General features: G+C 49.5%; 1 protein-coding gene across 1 annotated transcript; it reads left to right on the top strand.

Annotated features, from left to right (window-relative positions):
* The first annotated feature begins 15,393 nt into the window (after positions 1-15,393).
* Positions 15,394-22,041, top strand: TIFAB (TIFA inhibitor). Its single transcript, XM_081502971.1, has one exon. It carries the CDS (start codon positions 21,401-21,403, stop codon positions 21,992-21,994), a length of 594 nt encoding a protein of 197 aa, XP_081359097.1. The 5' UTR covers positions 15,394-21,400; the 3' UTR covers positions 21,995-22,041.
* Positions 22,042-24,455: the final 2,414 nt, after the last annotated feature.

The raw sequence follows: 24,455 nt of genomic DNA, 5'->3' as shown, positions 1-24,455 counted from the left end.
CCTGTTCTCCAATGACCTCTTGCCACCACATTACAAGCTTTCCCAGGCCCTGCTGAGCTCCAGACTCCCACACCCCAACTGTGGCCAGGGATACTTCGACAAGGGCCCCAAGCCCAGTGAGGACCAGAGTTGCCTGGAAGAAGAACAGGAAAGAACCACAGAGCAAGATGAAAAACCTCAGACTAACTCCAAGGTGTGACCAGGTTCAAAGTCCTAAAGCCATAGTAGCCTCAGGCTCCTCCTGATGCACTGGGGTCCCTGGGGTCCCTGGTTGGCACCCTCCTCCACACGGGAAAGCCCCAACCATGTTGTACCCCCACCTCCAGGAACCCCCAGCTTTCTGAAGCCCTGAGAGCAAAATTTCATCATTTTTATTTCTACAAGCAACTGGCAAGAGGCACAGTTCTGCCTTGAATGAAGAGAAGCTTTCATGCAGTTATACAAAACTCTCAAGTGTTTTTATTCTGTTGCCTGGAAGTGCTCCATCCCAGAAGAACATCTTGGCTTTTTTCTATGTAAAATAAAATGCTCTGTTAGTTATTCCCCGCCCCCCCTCACCCTGCACTTCTCAGAAAACAAAGGAAGAGCTTGCTCTCAAAGTTGTCTCCTACAGGCACTAAAAATCAAATAACAACAGTTAACATTTATTCTGTGTTTCCTAATCTAAGCCTCAGCTTTAAGTCCTTTTTCCTGTTTTATCTCTTTGAATCTTCACCCCGACACTGGAAGGCATTTGATCTCCATTTTATAGAGGAGGAAAAGCAGCTTAAGGAGGTTATGGGCCTCCCCCAGGGTCCCACCGTTAGTAAGTGTCTGAATTCAGATTCAAACCCAGACAGTCTGGCTTCTTACAGCTTCAAGTGGGCAGCACTGCTTCAAGGTCAGTGCATGAGATCTGAAGTCTCCCCCTTCCCTACCCACTTCTAGTCATCTGAGACTTCAAAAGTACTGGAGTCCAGTGTCACCTGGAGCGCCCTATTACAAACGTGGGTGGCGAGTGCTCAGCGGAACATCTGGAGCATGGAGGTGCCCAGCATAAGGGACAGTCGATGGGGCCTGAAAGGCTTGTAGCTGGGCGGTGTTGTGGTCTGAGAGGAGCCCCTCTGTGTCATCCCCTACTGGCCCAGGGGAGGATGTCTGCAGAAGGGGCACCTGTTAGCCCCGTGCAGCTCGACAGCTCATGTCCCTTCACAGATGGAAGCCCTCCCACAGCCCACTGTTGCCTAGGGACACAAGCCAAACCCTCCACTATGGCTTACAAGGCCCTTCAGGGACTGTCTGCTCTGCTCCTGGTCTTCCAGCCTCCTCCCCCGTGTCCCCTCCTGAGCTCACAGACGATGCTTGACCCACAGGTTGGTGTCTCAGGGCATTTGCACTTGAGGCCTCATGCCTCACTTCAATCTCACTCTCATTTAAAAAATATATATATATTTATTTGTTTAGCTGCATCAGGTCTTAGTTGCGGTGTGCAGGATGTTCATTGTATCACACAGGATCTTTCATGGTGGTGCACCGATTCTTTAGTAGGGATGCATGAGCTAAGTTGCTCCATGGCACATGGGATCTTAGGTCCCTGCCTAGGGATCAAATCCCCTGCACTACCGAGTGGATTCTTAACCACTGGACCACCAGGGAAGTCCCACTTCAGTCCCTTGTGAACTAGAGTCTCTCTGGTTTTCTGATGGCATGGCGCTGCTCCCAATCCCCTCCTTTCTTTCCTGACTCTCTAGAATGCTAGCTCCCCAAAGGAAGGCTTCCTGACTGTGGAAGGCTGAATAATGGTCCCAAGACGTATCTGCTTCTCTATCCTGAAACCTGTGAATGGCACCTTGATATGGCAAAAGAAATGAACAATAACTTACATGGCAAAGGGTGTGATTAAATTAAGGCTATTTAGACCAAATAATTACCCTAGATTATCTGTGTGGGACTAAATGCAATCACAGATGTCCTTACAAAAGGCAGGCATAGAGAAGTTTCACACACATAGAGGAGGGGCCCCGTGTAGAGTGAGCAGAGCTTGAAGATGCTGGCCTTGAAAACTGAGTGATGAAGCCACAAGCCAGGAAATGCTGGCAGCTACCAGAAGCTGGAAAAGGCAAGCAAAGGCTGCTTCCCTTACAGCTTCTGAGAGGAGCATGTCTCTGCTGACACCTTGGTTTAAGCCCTGTGATACTGATTTCAGACTCCTGGTTTCCAGAACTACACAGGCTGAAGTTTGTAGCAGTTTCTTATAGCAGCCATAAGAAATATCTTACATAAGGGCTGCAAACTCAAAGGCTTACCGGAGCAAAACAGGTGAGACAGGCTGGAAGGGACTGAGTGTCCCACTTATCTTGAGGGTGCAGACTGGTACCCTGTAGGAACAGAAGTACAGGCTGGCCTCATTTTCTGACTTTTTAAGAGAAGCTGCAAAGTTTATAGGTCCTGAGTTCCCAAGGTCCTGATTTTAAAATGTTGACAACCTAGACTAAGTGTTAAAAATACTAGCCCAAACCAACCACCAGTTTCTTGTTTGAGAACAAGGAATCCGTGAAGGGGAGATGCCAAGTCCTGGTGGCTCCCAGGTTAGACTGGGATGCCTGAAAGTTAGGACCGTTTTCCCTAAAGATTCATGGAGGAATTAGAGTCCCTGCGGTAAAGCACCATAACCATTTTTTTCTACTAAGATATAGCTGATTTACGATATTATATTATTTTCGGGTGTACACCATAGTGATTCAAAATTTTTTATAGATTGTATTCCATTTATAGTTATTATGAAAAATTGGCTATATTCCCTGTGCTGTATAATATATCCTTGTAAGTTATGTGCATGTAGTAGTTGGCACTTAATCCTCTACCCCTATCTTGCTCCTCCCTCTCCGCCCTGGTAACCACTAGTTTGTTCTCAATATCTGTGAATGTGTTTCTTTTTTATCATATTCATTTATTTTATGTTTTTGGATTCCACATATAAGTGATAACAGACAGTATTTGTCTTTCTTTGTCTGACTTATTTCACTAAGCATAATAACCTTCAGGTCCATCCATGTTGCTGCAAATGGCAAAAATTTCATTGCTTTTTATGGCTAAGTAGTATTCCATCACACGCATACACATATATACATATGTATATGTAGTCCATTAGGCTCCTCAGTCCATAGAATTGTTCAGATGAGAATAATGGAGTGGGTTGCCATTTCCTTCTCCAGGGGACCTTCATGACCCAGGGATCAAACCCAGGTCTCCCACACTGAAGGCAAATTCTTTACCATCTGAGCCACCAGGGAAGTCCCATATATATGTACTTTTTTTTTTTAATGCAGGCAAGACCTTTGAGCACAGAACAGTTGCCCTACAGCGCCCCCTAGCACCACAAGCTGTGATCTTTCTTACAGAGAGTAGGGCTTGGCGACTAGAGGAGATTTTGCTTCTCTGAGCTTCACTTATTGATAACTTGGGCATGTTGGGGGTTAGAGGGAAGAGCAGGGTGAAGGAAGGAAAGGCAGCTGAGGCTGGCATTTACCAAGCCCTGGATCTGGTGTTTTAGCCAGGTTTCCAAGCCATGGCTTGTACTGAAGGCTCACGAAGTCTGCCACACTTGAGCTCAGAGCTCCCCGGGGTTTCATTGGAAGGTGTTGGAGGCATCTGCATGGTTTGTGGAAAGACCACCCACAGTAAGGTTTCCCTCCAAATGGTGGAACCGCGATGGCTGTGGGGCTCATCTAGACACTCTGCAGCTCTGCAAGATATGGGCCCACCAGGGACTGTGTGCCCATCCCATCAGGCAAGTGGGTGGACAGGCAGAGGACCACACCTACACAGCAGGCACGCGCTGGGTCAGAGGCCACCAAGCAGAAACAGTTATGCACCGGACCTCTGGGTGACAGCTTCACCCAGCCTCACTGGTGATTTACGCCTCTCAAGGTGACGCAGTCCCAGGGAGCCTCTGGAAAACCACTTGGAGAGAGAGCTCTGCAGGCAGGATTTCTCATTTTCTCATCACTTTTCCATTTTCATGATATAGCTCCCTCCTGGGACCAAGGGAAGGGGAAAATGCTTTTTATATTATATTAGCAGCCATGTGGAAAAGACATATTTCCCGGGACATTGGATTCGGGGTGAAGACGTACATTTGTAAAGCATATGTGAAAAATGTCATGCATGGAAGGTATGAAATATATGTTGTCGTGGCTCAGGCTAGTTTTGTGAAACACCATAGGACAAGGAGAGCAAGGCTGCTGGGGAGAACATGAGCTGCTGGCCTTGAGGACGTGTCCACAGAGCGGGATACCGGACGGTGTTGGGAAAAGAGGTAGGTGGGCTTGCCTGCAGTGTATTTTCCTGTTTGCTGTCCTTGCAGAAGGAGGATTGGAAGGCAGGTAGGACACTCATTAGAGCTCTTACCTGTTGGGAAGAGGGTGAGGGACTCTGAAAGCTACTCCTTTTTATCTTTTCAAAGATTGTGAATAATGTGAATATAGAACCTTTTCAAAACATTACATAAAAATAAAACAAAAGGCTTTTTCACTTTGTGCTTCCATTTCAGAACAGACCAGAACCTTCAGAGAAAAACTGCATCTTTATTTTTAAAAATATTTATTTACTTATTTGATTGCACCAGGTCTTAGCTGGAGCACACAGGACCTTTAGTTTCGGCATGATCTAGTTCTCTGACCAGGGATCAAACCCAGGCCACTTATATTGCAAATTTGGAGTCTAAGCCACTGGACCACCAGGGAAGTGAAAGTCGCTCAGTTGTGTCCAACTCTTTGTGACCCCATGGACTGTATTGTTCTCTATAGAACTATAGACTCCAGGCTCTATAGACTCCATAGACTCCACAGAATTCTCCAGGCCAGATTACTGGAGTGGGTAGCCTTTCCCTTCTCCAGGGGATCTTCCCAACCCAGGGATCCAGCCCAGGTCTCCCTCATTGCAGGGAGATTCTTTAACAGCTGAGACAAAAGGGAAGCCCAAGAATACTGGAGTGGGTAGCCTATCCCTTCTCCAGGGCATCTTCCCAACCCAGGAATCGAACCAGGGTCTCCTGCATTGCAGGTGGATTCTTTACCAGCTGAGCTATCAGGGAAGCCCTGGTATCTCAGACTTCCTCCCTCCCTTTCTCTGTATCCAACGACTGGCTATCCACCACCCTCCAGTGCACAGAGGCCTGTACCAAATTGTGCTCAACAGGCCAGCAGCTGCTACAGTGACCAATCCCTTCTCTCAGGGAAGCCTTTCCCCAAATAAACTGCAATTCTCCTGCTGCTGTTTTAGGCTGCCCTCTTGTTCTGCTTTCTAACAAGGCAGAGGGCTAATCATGGGGCTTTCCACTGTAGCAGGTTAGCAGTCAGTCTCCCTCCCTGGGAGTAAATCTGTAGCAGTGGAGCCCAGCTCTGAGCTTTCATACCCTTGAGGAGTAGGCTAACAGGGCTGAAGAAAGACGACTCAATGGTCTCCCAGTATCTGGTCTCCCTTTCTCCTATGATAAGAGAGCTATCATTTGGTCCCTGAGCACACAGCTACCCAGCCTCCTTTGTAGCCAGGTCTAGCCCCTGGCTAAGGCCAGGCCACAAGGATGTGAGTAGAAGTGATGTGGGCAATTTTCAGGATATGACTTAAAGGGAGAGGGCGTGCCATGTGCTTTTCCCTCTGCCCCACTCAAGCTGGTTGGGATGCAGACCTAGGCGGGGAGACCATCTGGAGCAACATGGATGAGGACAATACTTGGGACTGAGAGTAACATGTTGGAAAGAACTCAGGTTGCTGACATCATGGAATTATCATTAGGAGACCTCGACTGCTTATACCTGGCTTATTAGGTAAGAGACAAATATGCTTCTTGTTGAAGCCTCTGCTTTATTTATTTTTATTTTAAAATTTTATTTACTTATTTATTTGGTTGCAACAGGTCTTAGTTGTAGCACTTGGAATCTTTTATTGTGGCATGTAGGATCAAGCTCCCTGACCAGGGATCAAACCCAGGCCCCCCTACACTGGGAACACACAGTTTTAGCCACTGGACCACCAGGGAAGTCCTGGAGCCATTGCTTTAGGTCTGTGTTAAACCAACCAAATTTTCATTATGCTGGAAAGAGAAGAGAGGGAGGGAAAAATGTAGAAAAATAGTGTGGGAAGTCTGGAGAAGACGACATAGGACATCACCACTTTGCCTTTCTTCATCTAGGTTTTGGCAGTCAATACAGTCATGCTCTGATGCCTTACATGTGAAAGTGAAAGTCGCTCAGTCATGACCAACTCTGCAACTCCATGGACTGTAGCCCCGTAGGCTCCTCTGTCCACGGGGATTCTCCAGGCAAGAATACTGGAGTGGGTTGTCATGCCCTCCTCCAGGGGATCTTCCCAACCCAGGGATCAAACCCAGGTCTCTCACATTGCAGGCAGATTCTCTACTAACTGAGCCACCAGGGAAGCCCAAGAATACTACAGTGGGTAGCCTATCCCTTCTCCAGGGGATCTTCCTGACCCAGGAATTGAACTGGGGTCTCCTGCATTGCAGGCGGATTCTTTACCAACAGAGCTACCAGGGAAGCCCCAATGCCTTACACACCTGACCTCAATCTCATTTCCTCCTCACGCCCTCGCTATTTCATCAGCGGGAAACTGAGGATTGGAGAGCTTACAGGACTTGCCCAAGTCCCTTGATTCATTAGTAGTGGATATGGGATTAGGATTCAGTCCACCGCACCCCAGAGACACACTGCCTTCCAGAGACCCAGACTGCAGGTTCTCTGGGTATGTCACCATGCAGGTTGTATGCTGAACCTTCCTTCTCTGGTGATCTCCCACATTCTGGGGGCAGAGACTACTTTCTTTATGAGGGGCTGTGGCTTGGGGTACTCAACAGGACAGCAGAGACAGGAAAACAAGCTAAGTGATGCCCCATCAACCCCAATAAACTTTGGGGCTTTGACAGGGTCAAGGGAGAGACTGGAGGGGAAGAGCCAGGGGGATCTGGAGGTAATGATTACGGCAGAACCTTGGCGTGTGTGCTGAGGTTGAGGAAGCAGCAGCCTCCGCCTTCTCTAGTTCTCTGACGTCTGGCTCCCTCGAGCTTGAGTGAGGCTTTGCTCATGTACGTCCCTCTCTTGAGATGCCCTTTCCTCCTCATTAACTTAGTCAACTCCTACTGGTTCTTCAAGATTGGCCCTACCATCATCTCCTTGAGGAAACCCTCCTAATCCCCCTAGGCTGGTCTTGGCACATTGCTGGGACTCCCCTGTCCTCATGCTTCCCTCCTGGGTCCCGCTGGGTGGTACCTGTCTGAGAATCTGTCTTCTGCATGTACCTGGACCTCCTTGAGGGCAGAGCTCGTCTTCATGTGCTTGATCACTGCAGAGCCTATCCAGGACTGGGGGCAGAGGAGGCCAGTTTCCTTTGAATCCTGCCTGCTCCTTGGGAAGAGGCCCAGGAGCCCCACGTGGAAATCCACATAAATGAGCTGGCACTTGGCTCTAGATGCATGCTGGGGTAGCGTCCTGAGCAGGGAAGTCTGGCAAGCTTCTGTTCTGTGTGTGGAAACAACTATTGGCCCCCATGGGCTCAGAGTACATGCACACATAGGGGTGATCCAGGAGCCCCAAAGCCTAGGGATCCTACTACCACCAAAGCCTTCACTCCCCGGAAGTTTCCACGATCCATCTGTTTGTCCCAGACTGAAATGCAAGTCATGTGAGGTCTGTCTTCCACTCCAAAGTGAGGTTTCCGTCTTTCATTGGTTTTGAAATTCCAACTTGTACTAAGCTGGTAAATGAGAATTAAAAGCAGACAATTTAATTTTGCAACACAAAGCCACAGAAATTGCCGGAGGGCCTTCCCTTTGCTTTGGCCAAATCAGGCTTCCTTGCACTATGTATGGTGATGGCAGCTTCCCGAGGTGGCAATTGAGGCTCCCGGCCCCAAAGCTGGGCCAGGCTATTTTTCTTGGCGCCAGAAGCCTCCTGTGATTTAGCATTCTTCCCAGGAAATATGGGTCCTTCTCCAGCTCCTGATGACTATTCCAGATGCTGGAGGTAGCTTGAGGTGTGAGAGGCAGAGGCAGCGAGTTGACATTCAGCACAGGCCTCCCCCAAACGCCCTCTCCTGGTGGCACTCTGCATCCTGGAGATTCGTTTTCCCTGTGGGTATTATCCACCAGTGTGAAGAATCAGTCTTCTAGGAAGAGCTCTGAATTATTAGCAAATCAAAAGTTTGCAAGTGCTGTGAATCTCTGGGTTTTGTGTGTCTCCTGCATCAGGGGTTCAGAACTCTGCTCATGGGCTCTGAGTCTGGGGCCCAAATCTGCAAAAAACAGTGCTCGGTGGTGGCAGTCTGGCCACAGGTTTATTTAGAAACCCAAGGCAGCCAGAGCATAACAGTGACAACAACCCTTACTCTTAAAATCTGTGACATCAAGAACGCTGAGAAAGTGCAGAGAGCAGGAGAACAGGCATAAAACAGTGCCTGGCAATGACCCACCGCACACACCCATGGTCCATGGATCCACCCACTAACACCTCCCTGAGATTTATATTGTTAGCAAACAATCCACTCTGCTCAGAGTGCAGCCTGTTGTTTTAAATGAAGAGTATTTCTGGTAAACAATATAAAGATGGGAACGTGAAACTAATGAAACCTATAAGGTGAATTTGAATGCTTTTTGTTTTGCATTGTAGCCAAGGTAAGTAACTTATTTTATTCAACCAAATATGGTCAAATATGATAAAGTGTTGCCATCAACCGTACATCTTCTTTTCAGATAACTATTTGAAAGAAAACTGGATATTCACATGAAGCTGGACTCTGGGCTCCTACATTACACAGAATATAAAGATTACCTCAGGGACTTCCCTGGTGGTCCAGTCTTTAAGAATTCATCTGCCGATGCGGAAGACATGGGTTTGATCCCTGGTCTGGGAAGATCCCACATGCTTCAGAGCAACGAAGCCCATGTGACATAACTACCAAAGCCCATGTGTCCTAGAGACCGTGCTCTGGGACAAGAGAAGCCACCACAGTGAGAAGCCCATGCATGGCAATGAAGAGTAACCTCGGCAACTAGAGAAAGCCTGTGAGCTGCAACGAAGATCCAGTGCAGCCAAAAATAAATAAAATAAACATCTGTGATGGTTAATTAAAAAAATAAAATTAAAATTACCTCAAAATAAATTAAAGACCTAAATGTAAGAACTCAAACTATACAACTCTTAAAAGATGAGCTTCATGACATTGGATTGGGCAATAACTTCTTGGATGTGACAGTAAAAGCACAGGCAGCAAAAGAAAAAACAGGTACATTGGACTACATCAACATCTTAAATTTCTGTGCATCAAAGGACACAACAGAGAAAAAAGGCAACCCATAGAATGGAAGAAAATGCTTGTGTATCCCATATCTAACAAGGGGTTAATATCCAGAATCTGTAAAGAACTCCTACAACTTAATAACAAATAGCCTGATTCAAAAATGGGCAAAGGACTTAAAGTAGGCATTTCTCCAAAGACAATAAATAAATGGCCAATAGCATATCAAAGATATTCAACATCACTAATCAGGGAAATGCAAATCAAAACCACAATGATATATTCCCTCACACCCATTAGAATAGCTACTATAAAATAAAAATAATAAAAACCACACAACAACAACAGAAAATAACAAGTGTTGTCAAGGATGTGGAAAAATTGGAACCCTTCTGCACTTTTGGTAGGAATGTAAAATGGTGTGGTCACTATAGAGTACAGTAGGGCAGTTCCTCAACATATTAAACACAGAATTAACGTATGATCCAGAAATTCCACTGCTTTATATACCCAAAAGAACTGAAAACAAGGTATCAAACAGGTATTTATGTATATTGTTCCCAGCAATGTTGTTAACAACAGCCTAAAGTAGAAGCAACCCAAATGTCCATTGACAGATTAATAAGCAAAATGTGGTATATGCATACAGTGAACTATTATTCAGTCTTAAAATGAGTGAATTCAGACACAGGCTACAACATGAGTAAACCTTAAAGATATTATGTCAAGTGACATATGCTTATCACACAGAAGGACAAATACTGTGTGATTGCCCTTATGTGAGGCATCTAGAGTAGTGCAACCCACAGAAACAAGTAGAATGGTGGTGGCCAGGGGCTAGAGGGAAAAAAAACTGGAGTGTTGCTGTTTAATGGGTTTAAAGTTTCAGTTTTGCAAGATGAAAAGCTTTTGGAGATTGTACAAAAATGTGAATGTGCTTAACACTACCGCACCGTGCACTTAAAATGGCTAAAATGGGAAACTGTGTTATGTGTATTTGACCACAATTTAAAGAGAGATAACTATTTGCAGAGGAACAGTTTTTATTGTTGTTGTTGTTTGTTTTCTTTGTCCTCCTGTTATCAGATCTACATGGAGTAATTCTAGGCACCACGAACCACCTAAATTGCCACACAGTTTTCTTTCATGGTGTGTTGAAAATGTGCCTTTGAAGACATGCTAATTTCAGAATACGTTTTATTTCTAAAATTTAGTCAAAGTATTTATGCTAGGCTTTTACCTCACTTAATTAAAAACAAAAAGCCCCTGTTTGATGTGTGTTATGCTATGTTCAAGGCCATCTTTCCTGGCCAGATGCACTCTTTAAATAAGACCAAGCTGTGTTTCTTCAATATAGGTTCTTGACTGAGAGAGAAAGAAGTCCTTGGCAAAACCTTTTGACCAGGTGGAAGCGGAACCCTCTCCAAATGTTAAACAAAGACACTGGCTATAGGGCCCAGGGGTTGCACAGGGATGATTATCCTCTTTCTACAGATGAGGACTCTGAGGCCCAGAGAGGAAAAGCGACTCCCTGCAAAGTATGCCTGTGGCAGAGTCAAGGCTGGGCTTCCGGAGAGGGCTCCTTTCCTGCCGTCTGGCCATAGCTGCTCCTCAGATGCTGTGGGTGAAGCAGGAAGGGACAGCACTAGGCCAGGATGCAAGACCCCTCCTCCTTCTGCAAGCAGCCCAAGGGACAGTCCTATAGCTCAGTGGGAAAAAAGGAAGTAAAAGCAAGAGGTAATGCTAGGCTCGGTGGTACTGGCTCTAAGTGGCCTGACTGTCCCACCCCAAGGTGAGAGCCCAGAAGGCCTCAGAACTCCCAGACACCCTGTCCCTAGGGCCTGCCTCAGGCATTGGTCAGGGCTCCATTGTTGGATTTAGCATTAAGGAAAGCTGACATGTATTCAGAAGGTAGAACAATACATTCATTGTGGGCTTAGCAATGACCCCTGGAATAGGGGAGTGAGCATGGGCAGAACGCTCAGCGTCTCTGACTCCTGAGCAGGTAGAGGCCCCCCAGGCCACGCTGGCCAGTCCCTCCTGTGCAAGGAGGCCTCCTCCCTCCAGCACTCTGGGAGGGAATGCAGCAGGAATAAGCAACCGGGGCTGCCCCCACCCCCCCATAGCCATGCACTTCACCCAGCCCAGACTAGCCATCAGAAGGTTGGGACCCGAGGCCCAGGGAAGGGTAGAGTTTGCCCCTTGGAAGCATAGGAGTTGAGCACAGTGATCTGAAGATCAGATGTGAGCTTGAGAGGCAGCTCCGTGACCTGCTATATGGGTGATCTAGAGTTACTTAACTGTGCTTCTACATTCTCATTTGTGAAACAGGATTAATACTGGGACCTCTCTCACAGAGGTGAGAGAGGCTTCCCTGGTGGCTCAGTCTGTAGAGTCTGCTTGCAATGCAGGTGACCCGGGTTTGATCCCTGGGTTGGGAAGATCCGCTGGAAAAGGAAATGGCAACCCACTCCAGAATTCTTGCCTGGAGAATTCCACGGACAGAGGAGCCTGGTGGGCTACAATCCATGGGGTCACAAAGAGTCAGTCACGACTAAGTGACTAACTTTAACTTTCTCTCACAGAGGCAGAGAGGATTAAATAAGACAGTTCACATGAGGGCTTAGCACAGGACACAGCATATAGTCAGGACTCACTCAGGGCTAACTTCATTATTGTTTCCAAGTTCAAATGCACTATCACTGCTGTTGTTACCATTCATGTTAGCCAAGTGCATAGAGCAAGGTGTGACAGAACCCCTCCATTGGCTGGGTACCTGACTTCACCTCCTTTCACCAGGCACCACCCCACCAGGTTCCACCTGGCCAGCTCCGAGTCATTCTGCATTAGTCAACACAGCATCCCCTCCTCCAGAAGGGCTGCCCTGGTGCTCCCCACACTGGCAGTATAGATGCCCCGCCTGGGGTTCACATTCTGTGAGTCCCTCCCCTCAGAGCATCTGCTCTAGAAGTGACAGATAATTGTTTTCTTACCTGTCAATTCAGAGGGGGCAGAGCACACTTTGTCCTGATGGTCATGGAACTACCGTTCCATCCGTATCCAGTGCCCGGAGCACTTGCCTGCATGCGAGCTAAGTTGCTTCAGTCGAGTCAGACTCTTTGTGATCCTATGGGCAGCAGCCCGCCAGGCTCCTCAGTCCGTGGGATTCTCCAGGCAAGAATTCTGGAGTGGGATGCCATGCCTTCCTGCAGGGGATCTTCCCGACTCAGGGATTGAGCCCAAGTGTCCTGCATTGCAGGCAGATTCTTTACCACTGAGCCACCCGGGAAGCCTGTCCTTGAGCGCTTATTCAGTACCAAGTGGTGGCCTGGGCAAAGTACAGCCCGTTCATTTCCCCACGTGGTGGCCCTCCTTGGAGAGGATCATGGCTACTCCATTTTGCAGATAAGGGAGCAGACCTGGCCTCTCACCCTCACCGTGCTGCGCACTGTTCGACCCTGGGCAGGTGGCTTCACCTTTCTGGGCCTGTCTGTCCCAGCACCTGCCCTGTAACGGACCGCTGGTCTGCTCCGCGTGGCCTCACACTCGGGCTTCCCGTTTTATCTCCACGCTCAGAGTCGGTGTCCTCTGGTGAGATTTGCTATCAATCCACCTTTGGGCCATTTCAGGGCATTCTGAGCCAGAGAAGCGTGGACCATCTTCCCCTCTTTCTCTAGCAGGCCCGAAAATGGCTCCCCTGGAGTTGCACTGTCCACCCGGTCCGCCTAGAAGAGCCAGCAGCTTGAGTTTCAGGATGCTGCCCCCTGGTGGCCAGAAGCTATAAGGACATGAGGTGAGGGTGGAGGTGGAGGTGGAGGTGGGCGTGGTGGACAGTGGGCAGCCCCGGGGGGAGGTGGGGGTGGTGGGCAGCCCCTGGCTTGGCAGGCTGAGTGCACTGCCAGCCAGACAGCCGGAGCACATACTTAGAGAAGGTGGGGCAGTTGGACCCCAGAGAACATCACCCATGAGGCACGATAGCTTCACATTTAAGCCCAGGAGTGCAACAGCCCAAATCCCGCTTCTGACATTTCCCAGACCTGTGATCTTAATTAATCAACTAATTGCTGTGAACCTCAGCTTCTTTGTATAATGAGTAGGCTTCTCCTCCTGGGTTAGGGCCGTGTACCCCTGCCATAACCTGGAGATTCTTTCTAGATCATCCATTTTACTTCATTATCACTTAAAAATGGAATTTCTATTGGCTTCGTAGAAATTATAGATTCAACTCCAAAATCATGGTTGTTTTAAGCAAAACCTGAAGGCTTCTGAGAATCTGGGGTTTGTACAGGCTGTGAGTTGGGACTGTCAGCCCCTCTTCCCAGGACACATCTTCAGTGGACTCTGCTAATCTACCAACCCTCTCCATGTGCTTGGCATTTTGCACACATCTCATTTAGCTCTCATGCAGCAACAGATTATCCTCATTTTACCGGCCAGAATTCAGGTTCAGAGAGGTTAAGTAACTTGTTTGAGGGCACACAGTTGCCACAAGAAGGAGCCAAGCCTCAGACCCGAGTTTGACACCAGAGTCCTCTTCTGCCCACTACTGTAGGATCCCTGGAAGGTGTCCTTCCGTCCCTGAGCTCTCAAGGAGCACAACTGGGGACTTTTGCTCACTGATGTACACTCCCCAGGGTCACACCAGCAACTGAAGGAGGCCATCCTAGCCAAGGGGGCCGAGCAGAGAGCAGCCAGCACTTCCACTTTCCCCACTCTCACCCTCCCTGGCTCTCACCCTGCCCCCAGGGAAAGGCCAGACAGACGGTTACCAGCACAACTTCCTTCTGGCCTTCAGGAGATGTAGCCTGAGCAGTTCTTCCCTTTTTAAAAAAATTTTATTTATTTGGCTGCACTGGGCTTTAGTTGCAGCATGTGAGATCTTGTTCCCTGACCAAGGATTGAATCCAGGTCCCCCTGCACTGGGAGCACAGAGCCTTACCCACTGGACCACCAGGGAAGTCCCCAGCTCCTCCTCTTGTCCGATAAATTCCCTGGCTGTTTCAGTTCTCTCTCTTGCCAGGAACTGCTTTGAACTGAGTTACTGAGGGAACTCAGGGGCCATGAGCAATATCTTCCTCCCACCCACTCTCTCGTGCAGGGCTGGGATGGTGGACATAGCCTTTTTCTCACTGAAGTCTGTTTCTAGGGAGCAATGAGGAAAGGTGTTCCATCCCCCAGGGGAAAAACTAAAGCATGGAGACGGGGTAAGACTCAACCGAGGTCATACACCTAGGAACAGCACAGCCCCTGCCAGGTTTCTTCCTGGAGCCCATCTCTGCTGGTGGGAAGAAATACCTGAGTATCACCAAGATGGGAAGGCAGTGTATGTGAGGAACCCTGGGGAGGAGGTCATGGTTCAGGGACATGCAGCTGGCTGGTAGCCTGGACTAGGCAGACCCACAGGCTGAGAGGAAAGGCTCTGGAACGTGGCCAGCCACCTTCCACTCAGCAGGCTCAGTGCCAGGTGTGTCTGCAGACCTTAAAGCACCCCAGAGTGGCCATCTGGACTTCTGGTTATCCATCCATCCATCAGGGAGGTGAAGCTGTACTGAGAAGGGTTATGGTGCTGGCAAGAACCCTGAGTCTAGCCTGACTGCTTGCCCCTGGTCCCTCTCCCTCACAAGCCAATCAGCATGCTTGAAATGCTGCCATTGGAACCACTGCATTCAAGGAGGCTGCCACATGATGATGAAGACAGAGATCAGGGTGATGCTTCTACTAGCCAAGCAAAGCCAAAGATTGCCAGCAAACCTCAGCACTCAGGTGAGAGGCCAAGGACAGAGTCTCCCTCAAAAGAAACGAGTCCTGTTGAAACAGACTTGGACTTTTAGCCCCCAGGATTTTGAGACAACACATTTCTCTATTTAAACCACCCTGTTTGTGGTTCTTTGTTATGGCTGCCCCAGTAAACAAACACACCAGTGAATACCTCTCCATAGAGATCATTCAATATTCTGACCTCTATTACCATAGGCTAGTTTTATCTGTTCTTGCATTTCATGTAATCATACTGTCTGTATCATTTGCGCCTGGTTTCTTTCGCTCTCCAAAATGGTCCTAAGATCCATCTCCATTGTTGTATGTATCACTGGTTCATTCTTTTTTTTTTTTTTTTACTGCTCTGTAGTGTTTCACTGTATACATATTATACAATTTGTTTATCCATTTTCCTTTTAATGGACCTTTGGGCTGTTTCCAGTTTGGGGTTAATAGGATAAAACTGCTATGAACATTCTTGTGCAGATATTTTTGTGGACATATGTAATGAGATTGTTTGTGCTGTTTTTCTCTTGTTTTTTGGACAGTTAAACTGTGGTGTTGAAGAAGACTCTTGAGAGTCCTTTGGACTGTAAGGAGATCAAACCAGTCAATCATAAAGGAACTCAATCCTAAATATTCATTGGAGGGAGCGATGCTGAAGTTGAAGCTCCAATACTTTGGCCACCCGATGTGAAGAGCCGATTCATTGGAAAAGGCCCTGATGCTGGGAAAGATTGATGGCAGGAGGAGAAAGGAATGACAGAGGATGAGATGGTTGGATGGTATCACTGACTCAATGGACATGAGTTTGAGCAAGCTCCAGGAGATGGTGATGGACAGGGAGACCTGATATGCTACAGTCCATGGAGTCACAAAGAGTCAGACACAACTGAGTGACTGAACAACCTGTAGCTTAGCATGCCTAGTACTTTTTTGTTGTTGTTAATCATAGAACAGTGTTAATGAGAAGTTGTAGAGGCTCTGTATGATGTTAACTTGGTCTAGCAAGTATTTCTTTTTCTTCTAGAAGTCAGTTAGAGAAGAGAGATTGGGATCATCTGGGGCCAGGTTTCTACCTTCTTAAGACCTGGTCTAATTTTGTTTGTCCTTAGTCCCCGTGTACTGTACAGAATCTCATTTAAAATCTGGGGGATTTTTTAGCAGGGTGCCCCTCTTCCCTGGCTGGACCTGACCTCCAAGTTTGGTCTGTCAGCACCAAGAGAGAGCCACACCCTCTGCTGAACCTCTTAGCCTTTGAACTCTTGCATTTATTTGGTTCCTTGGCTTCTCATTCCTCCTGCTTTGAGACCAGCAGGCACCTTGAAGGTGGAACAGAATATGAGCTCACTTCTCTGCATGCTCTTTTATCCAGGTGCTTAGCTTGAGAATTCCATGGACTGTACAGTCCATGGGGTCACAAAGAGTCGGACACGACTGAGACACTTTCACTTTCACTTGGCTTCTCAAGGGCTGAGTCCCAGTTTGTGCCTCCCCTGTCTGGGGAGACCCTCGAGAATCTCCGTGGCCACTCTTTACTCAGCCTACAGGCCCACATCACTTTCAAACTGGCAAATGTCTCACAAGGAAGAGGGGTAGCAAGTCAGGCTTAAATAAATGGGCTTTCCTGGGACTTCCCTGGCGGTCCAGGAGTTAGGATCTCCTTCCAATGCATGAGGTGTGGGTTCAATCCCTGGTCTGAGAGCTAAGATTCCACATGCATCATGGCCAAAAAGAAGAAAACAGCCAGAACATAAAACAGAAGCAACATTGTAACAAATTCAATAAAGTCTTTAAAAATGGTCTGCATCACAAATAAATCTTAGAAAAATTAAAGTAAATGGGCTTTTCTTCTCAGTGGGGTCCTGGGCCCTCAAGTCCAGCTGCCTTGTTGCTCTCCAATATCTTCAAACAAATGTTTTAAAAAACCTACCATTTATAACTGCTCTTAGTGGGAAGGTTAGTCTGTCACCACCTGTTTCATGGCAGGAGTTGAAATCTCATTGATTATTTGTGTCAGCTCCCATTTGTTGAGTTCGTCTCTGTGTGCCAAGTACCATACCTAAGCTTTTTGCTCCTGCTGCTGCTGCTGCTGCTAAGTCGCTTCAGTCATGTCCGACTCTGTGACCCCATAGACGGCAGCCCACCAGGCTCCGCCGTCCCTGGGATTCTCCAGGCAAGAACACTGGAGTGGGTTGCCATTTCCTTCTCCAGTGCATGAAAGTGAAAAGTGAAAGTGAAGTCGCTCAGTCGTGTCCGACTCTGTGCGACCCCATGGACTGCAGCCCACCAGGCTCCTCCATCCACGGGATTTTCTAGGCAAGAGTATTGGAGTGGGGTGCCATTGCCTTCTCTGACCTAAGCTTTTTAATGCTTTTCAAAAAAGGAATCCTCAGAACAGACTATTGAGGTAGGTGTTATGGCTGTCCCCATTTCACAGGTGGAAAACCTGAGTCAGGAAAGGTGAAAAGATTTGCCCAGGATCAGGCAATCATAAAAAAGATACAAAACTTGAATCCAGATATAACTGACACCAAAGCCAACCTTTAACTGCTAGACAACCAGCCTCTCCAGTCTAGCTTTGAGGTTAAGAGCAGGCTCTAGGGACTCCTTTCTCCATGAAGCCCTGCTAGAATACTCCAAGTGTCTCTCTCACCTCCGCTCTTCTATTGCGACAACCGTGTATGCCAAGATCTCCATGTGCTCCCACTGAGAATGTTGGCATCCTGGGTATCCTGAAGGCACACTCCCTGAGGGCAGGCCTCACACACATGCTTGGCACAGCTCACACAGATTGGAGCTCAGAGATGGAGAGTACATGGAGGAGATGGGATACAGGGAGAGAGCTTGGTTCATTTCTGGGGCAGGTATAGTTCCCGTCTCTGGGGGAGCCCCAGTGGTTGTGTCACAGGCTGGGGTAGGCAGGGATGGATGACTGTTTTCAGAGCTGTCTGTTTTTCCTTCCTACTAATAAAGCAAATAATTTGCTGAGAATAGAGGGTGCATGCTAGGAGTCCTGAATAGTACCCACAGAGACTTAGCCCCAGTGTGTGGCCTGCTGAAATCTCTGGAGCCACAAGGGTAACATGAGGAGGAAGTAAGCAGTGGGCCTGGGGGTCAAGGAGGCAGATTGGAGAGGCACCCGCTGGCTGATAGGAGTGGCCCAGCCTATAACACTCACCTGTATAACCTCCAAGAATCCTCAGGATAGCCAGGGTTTGATGGGAAAAAAGTGAAAGAATGATGTTGTTGACTCGTTCTGGGAACTTGGAGCAGACACTGCCCCTCTTAGAGCCTTGTTCGCCCCCTGTATAAGATGGGCACATGTCTCTTGCCAGCTTAGCTAGTTGGTGGGTACAATGGAAGGAAGGCCACACTGGCAGACTAGGTAGAACCGCACCAAGTGAAGGGTTACACTGTAGTAACACTGGGTCACTTCAAGGATGGCCAGACCCCACAGTGCTGGGCACACATCCATCTTGGTCTGGTCCAGGCTGCTCCCAAAGGCCAGTGGGACTCCAGATGGGTGGACATAGGAGGGGGCCCTCCTGCTGTCTCCTGTGGGAGAGGCCACCCTCTGTGAGCAGCTGTTTTCTCCTTCCCTGGAGGCCCTGTCCTTTCCTGAGACACTCAATGGACCACCATGTCACCCACAGCTCCCTCGGCCACCACCAGTCCAGCCACAGTGGCCCTCTCACAGTCTCCCACGTACAGTGGGGATGCCCCTCACTGGCCATCTGTCCAAAATGGCTCCCCTTTCTAACAGGTCTGGGATGCCTTCCCCCCCATCCCGCCACCCCCACACCTGGCAGGGGAGAAGAGGAACTCAGCTGACACCCCGGAGACATTCTCAAGGTCCCCAGGCACAGGGCAGCGGAAACCTGCCAAGATGAAACCCAGGAGGGAACTCAGCGGCCTCTCCTAGCCACGGTCCCAGACGGGGGTTTTCAACCTCTCAGCAGTGGGGTTGCACTTCTGCAACAGGAAATTACACTTCCAGTTTCTTTCCTAAAGGGAAAAAGGAAGAGAGCAACAAAGTCGAGGCACATGGTGACGTATCACCTCCCCAAACCGCAGCTGTCATTGCCATCCCCAGGCCTGCCCCAGCCCAGACTCACATACCCCCTGCCCCCAAGGGAGCTCACAGCTGCTGTCCCAGAGCTAGGTGTGCCCCAGAAAGTAAGGTAGGTGGAGATCAGAGGGGCTTGAACTTAAACTTGAGGGCAGCGGGGCGGGGAGCAGGGCCCCTACAGGCTTCTCTCCAGGCACATACCCCAGAATAACTGGAGACAGGAGAAGAGCTCTGCAGGGCCAGGGGGATTGCTATGGGCTCTAGAGTTCCCAGCGAAGCAGAGTAAGGTCACAGGAACAGTGGTGAACTCTTCTTTCCAGGGGATTCTCTTAGGGTCCCTAGGCCATGGGACTGGTTCCTAGAAGTGAACCTCAAGTTTCTGGCCAGGCCTGAGGACTTGGATGTCCAGCTCAGCTGTTCTTGTACTTATATAAATGAAAGTAAATAGGGCCGGTGTACACACACCTGAGGGAAAGGCTTTCTGCAGGAATACTGGGGCCAGATGCGGGATGCGAATGGGGTGTGTGTGGGCAGTGTGTGTGTATGCATGAGGGAAAACGGGGTGTCCTAAGGGCTCACCACTCACTATCAGATTGAGGGGCTCTCACCATTACTTCACCAAAAGACAGGGGGTCCAGAGTTTGGAGGGGACTGAAGGCTGTCCCACAGCCTTTAAGGACCAGACTCTCACATGGGGTTGCTCTGGACTTGATTTCACATGGTTTTCACGTGTGTGAGCCTCTTCTCATTTAGCTATTTGGCAAATGTGCCTCCAGACACTTGCTGTGGCCCAGTGCTGTCTGTACTAGGCAGTGGGACACAGGGCATGGAGGCAGTTCTACCCTCGGGAGGTCTCAGGGACAACAGAGAAGATGGGACAAGGACCCACATCACTGACACACAATGGAAAGGGGGCAGCCCTGGGGGGAGTCTCCTTGTTGTGAGAGTCAGAGTGCAGACAGAGGAAAAGAGCTTCATGGAAGAGGTCACATCTGAACCAGGCCTTTAAAGAAGAGCAGTTTGGGATGGAAGATGTGTTTTCAGGAAAGAAAGTACTGTAAGCAAAAGCCTGGAGCTGGAAAAAGCATACAGTTAGCTATTCAGATCCACTCAGCCCTCAGTTCCTGCAGAAGGTGGTGGCAGGTCCTGGGCCATCTGGGGTTGTTGCACATGCCAGGGAGTTTATGTTCCTCATCTCCACGGGGGAACAGAGCCTCCCTGCCTGTTCCAGTTAGATTCTGAAGGACAAATTTCTGGCAATGAAGTTGCTGGGGCAAGGGACGTGTGCATTGCACATGGGCAGATATGGCCAGTCAACCTCCTGGGAGCCCCTATCAGTTCTGAGAGAGATCTCAGCTCTTGCCAAGTGCATCCTCAGGGACCCGTCTTCTGCCCCAGACAGTGAGGAGCAGATGTTCGCAGTATTAGCGTCCATAGGAGCACTTGGTATGTGCTTGTTTCTGTTGTTCAATCGCTCAGTCCTGTCCAACTCTTTGAGATCCCATGGACTGCAGCACATCAGGCTTCCCTGTCCTTCATCAACTCCAGGAGCCTGCTTAAACTCACGTCCATTGACTCAGTGATGCCATCCAACCATCTCGTCCTCTGGAATGTGCTAGGTGTTTTTGTTCTTCCTTGGGGTGTCCAGGCAGCCTTTCCCATCTCCCAGGAGCAGGCAGGGGTTCCCTCTCCTTAATGGGTCCCTCTCCTTAATGTCGGGAACTAGAAGCCCTTTCTCCTTATGCAACTGAGTGCTCCTGTTGATCTGCTTGTACCAGCAGCTAGTCAGTGCCTGGCTTGCACCTCAGCAAGCGTTTGTCACGTGACTGTCGGATACAAGGAAGGTGGATCCTATCTTCCATCCTTGCTTTCCCAGGAAGCCAGGCAAATTGTCCCCAAATGCCAATATGCCACCAAAATCCCACCACACAGGCTGGTGTGCCTTGGACTTTGCAAGGACAAGGATGGATGTACCTATGTTATGTTAAAGAGAACTAAAATTTAGAGAGTGAGTGGCCTGCCCCACTAACTCACAGAATGTGTTAGGGATGAAGCTGAGGCTAGAAACAGTGGGCCTGAGCTTCCACACCAGCTCTGGCCATGGCTACAGCCTGGCTGGAGCAGAGTGACCACATCCACGCTCAGTGCCCGGCTCTGCTTGGCTGGAGGTGACTGGGGATCCCTGAGGGGGGCAAGCATATGCGGGCTCAAGGAATCACAGAGGAGTGACCGCCACCACTCAGGCCTGTGCATCTGTGTTCTATCTTTCCCAGGCTCCTGTCCATGGAGAGGCCCCTCACAGTCCTTCAAGTGAGCCTGCACCACCCCACGCTGGGCTCTGCCATCTTTGCTGATGTCCCTCCTCAGCTGGAGCACAACACCAGCCCGCTGCTGGTGGGCCGGGGCCCCGACGCCCACCTCCGGCTGCAGCTCCCTCGCCTCTCCCGCCAGCACCTGTCACTGGAGCCCTATCTGGAGAAGGGCGGCGCCCAGCTGGCCTTCAGCTTGAAGGCCCTGAGCCGCAAGGGCAGCGTGTGGGTCAATGGGCTGACGCTGAGGTTCCTGGAGCAGGTGCCCCTGGGCGCCATCAACAGAGTCGCCTTCTCTGGCGTCCAGATGGTGGTCCGCATCGAGGGAGGCCCCTCCCTGGAGGCCTTTGTCTGCTGCTTCCATCTCAGCCCCTCGCCCCTGATTTACAGGCTCTGCGCGGAGGAGACGGACGAACGGGAAAGCGTGCCCGAGGAGAAGCCTCCCCCAGGTTCCGGGCAGGGGGCTCCAGGTCACCTGGGGTTTCTCCACAGCCCTCTCCAGCCCAGCCCTGGAGGAGCGCCAGAAATACCACTCCAGAGGGAGCCCCTAGACGGTGCGTTCAGCTAGCCCCGCCGACCACCCTGGAGCACGCCTCGGCTGAAACGGGACTTGAAGTATTCAAGCTACATCATGCCAGGTTGACAGGCCAGGCCCGCGTAATAATGAACCGATTCTGCAAACATGAATGGCCGGGGGTGAGGGGAGCGCCCTCCACGGCCCCAGCTATGCAAGGTAACAGGAACTTCATATACTTTTAAAGGCCCTGAGGGGTTCTGGGAGCCTCCCTCAGTGTTTCCCCACATTTCCCCCTCTCCTCAGACTAGGAGTTACTTTATGTCGCTAATTTTGTGTGCCGTTTAAGAGTTGGAGTTTGAGGTTGCACCAGGAATGCAGGGACACATGTAACAATTACATTTGTGGTAGCTCGGAGTTACCTTGGGCTTTCAAATACCCACAGGCTCTCGGGGCTTAGGGAAGCCTGTGTTTAATAAACTGCAAGTATTTCATTAAGCTGGCATGCCCAACAGGATTCCCTGATCCCCCAGATGGGCCGCATGGACGTCACGTCGTCACACAGAGGTGGGGGCGGGAAATAGAGAAGAGGTGTAAGAGGAAATTGGAGAGGTGGGGGCTCACATCTCTGGAAAGGACGAAGGTAGAGTCCAGGGTTTCCTGGGGATAGGGAGCTGGGGGCTGGGCCTGCTTGGGAATTCACTCTCACCATAACCGCCTCATCCTCATGATCCCTCACTCTCATCTGTGGATTGAAGTCTTGGAGGACCAGAGAGCAGAAGTCTTCAGGGGAAGGTGGCTTCCCGAGCAATGGGCTCTTCCAGGACTAACTCTATGAGAAGGCGGGGTGGGAGGTTGCGGTAGAACGCAGTTCAGCGGTCATTTCACTCAAGGGTGGCTCAGGTGCCCATGCAGGTGGACTAGCAGGGGATCAAGCGTGGGCTCATTTTCTCAGCGAATGTTGGGAGGCAAGTGCTGGGGAGCAGAGCATAAGCAGCCACACTCCATGCCATCCTGGAGATGGGGAGTGTGGTTTAGAAACCATGTTCAGCTGTATAATGAAAGGAGGGGCCTCAGGCCCAGATGGTTGCCATCAGCCTAGACCCTGCTCTGTGATATCCAAGGCCCTGAAGCTGCCAATTGGCTGGCTCACATTCCCAGTCTGTAACCACCTTCAACAAGGTTTTCAACATTCTCCACTTCCCGCCCAAGAAGAGAGATCCTTTTGCACCCAGGCTGCAAGGAATTTCCACTGCACTGCCAGGTCTGACATCAAATCCTTGGCAAAGATAACAGTGGGCAGGACCCAGGCTGCTCTGACTTGGGAAGATTCTATTTTACAAGGAGTGAGGCAGATACACTCAAGTCACAGCCACAAGGCAGGAGAGGATGAGGGATGTAAGAGAAAGGGGCTGTCCAAAGCTGTGAATGGCCCAAGGGGACCCCAAAGCAGTCCTTCACTCAGTCATTCATCAGACTCTCACCAAGCACCTACCTTGTGTCAGATGCTGTGCAAAGCCCCAGGAACCAGCAATGAATAGGCTGACCAAGCACCTGCCCTCAAGGAGTTTCCAGGGGACTCAGTAAAGATATGCATTCTGGAGTTAACTCACTGTAGGAAATGCTAGAGACATGGTGTTTTCTCTCTCTTCACACTGGGGTTATTAACCTCAGCTCTAAAGTGGCCATGTCTGGTGAGTACTTGCTATACACTCAGCACTCTGCTAGGTGCTATGTGAATTCCCCCATTCAGTCTTCACAACACCCAGAAAGACAATGGTACTAGCCACACTGTACAAATGAGGAAACTGAGGCTCAGAAAGGCGAAGTATCTCGCTCAACATCATGCCACTCGCAAGCTATGTGATCTCAGGCAAGTGACTTAGCCTATATTTGTCTCTCCATGTATCCTGGAAAATGGGTAAGATGATAGCACCTCTCTGCTGGAGCTGTTGTGAGGGTGTTAGGAGGTGGCATACATAAAGCCTTTAGGGCAGCACCTGGCACACCGTGGGTGCTCAGTAAGCATTAGCTTCTATTGCGAGACTTGAGAGAGGGCAACATAGGTCCTGACCCAAGGGCTCACTTAGGTAGGTATATGGAGTGAGAGAAGTTTAGGAGCTGGGCAGACTGACTCCAGAGCCCAAGGACTTATCCATATTCTGTGATTCCCTAGTGAAAAATTTTGTCTTAGCCATGGACTAGTGGGCAGTCAGGAGGGGGTTTAATATCATAAATGTTGGCACCAGAAGGCCCACTATTTGGGGTTTATAGAATGGGAAACACAAGGGTCAAGGGCTGGTGAGCAGCAGAAGCCATGTGTGGTGTGATCTGACGAAGCCCACTGTTTTGGAACTGCCTTTATTTTTCACACAACAATCCCCCCAGAGACCAAAGTGTCCCTCAAACTATGCATTAGGGAGCAGCAGCCCTTCTCATGCAGAACTGAGAAGCCACTCCCTGGAGACTGAACATCAAAGGTAGAAGAAGAGCAGAAGCTGGCTGGTGGCTCCCC

This window comes from Giraffa tippelskirchi, chromosome 6 (assembly GCF_054371585.1).
Source record: "Giraffa tippelskirchi isolate mGirTip1 chromosome 6, T2T-mGirTip1v1.2.pri, whole genome shotgun sequence".
NCBI lineage: Eukaryota > Metazoa > Chordata > Mammalia > Artiodactyla > Giraffidae > Giraffa > Giraffa tippelskirchi.
Note: the sequence above shows the minus strand (reverse complement) of the source record. Positions and strands in the feature narration are given on the sequence as shown.

Bases quoted from the DNA above. Each gene is read 5' to 3' on its own strand.
- TIFAB (XM_081502971.1), top strand. From the start codon at position 21,401: ATGGAGAGGCCCCTCACAGTCCTTCAAGTGAGCCTGCACCACCCCACG.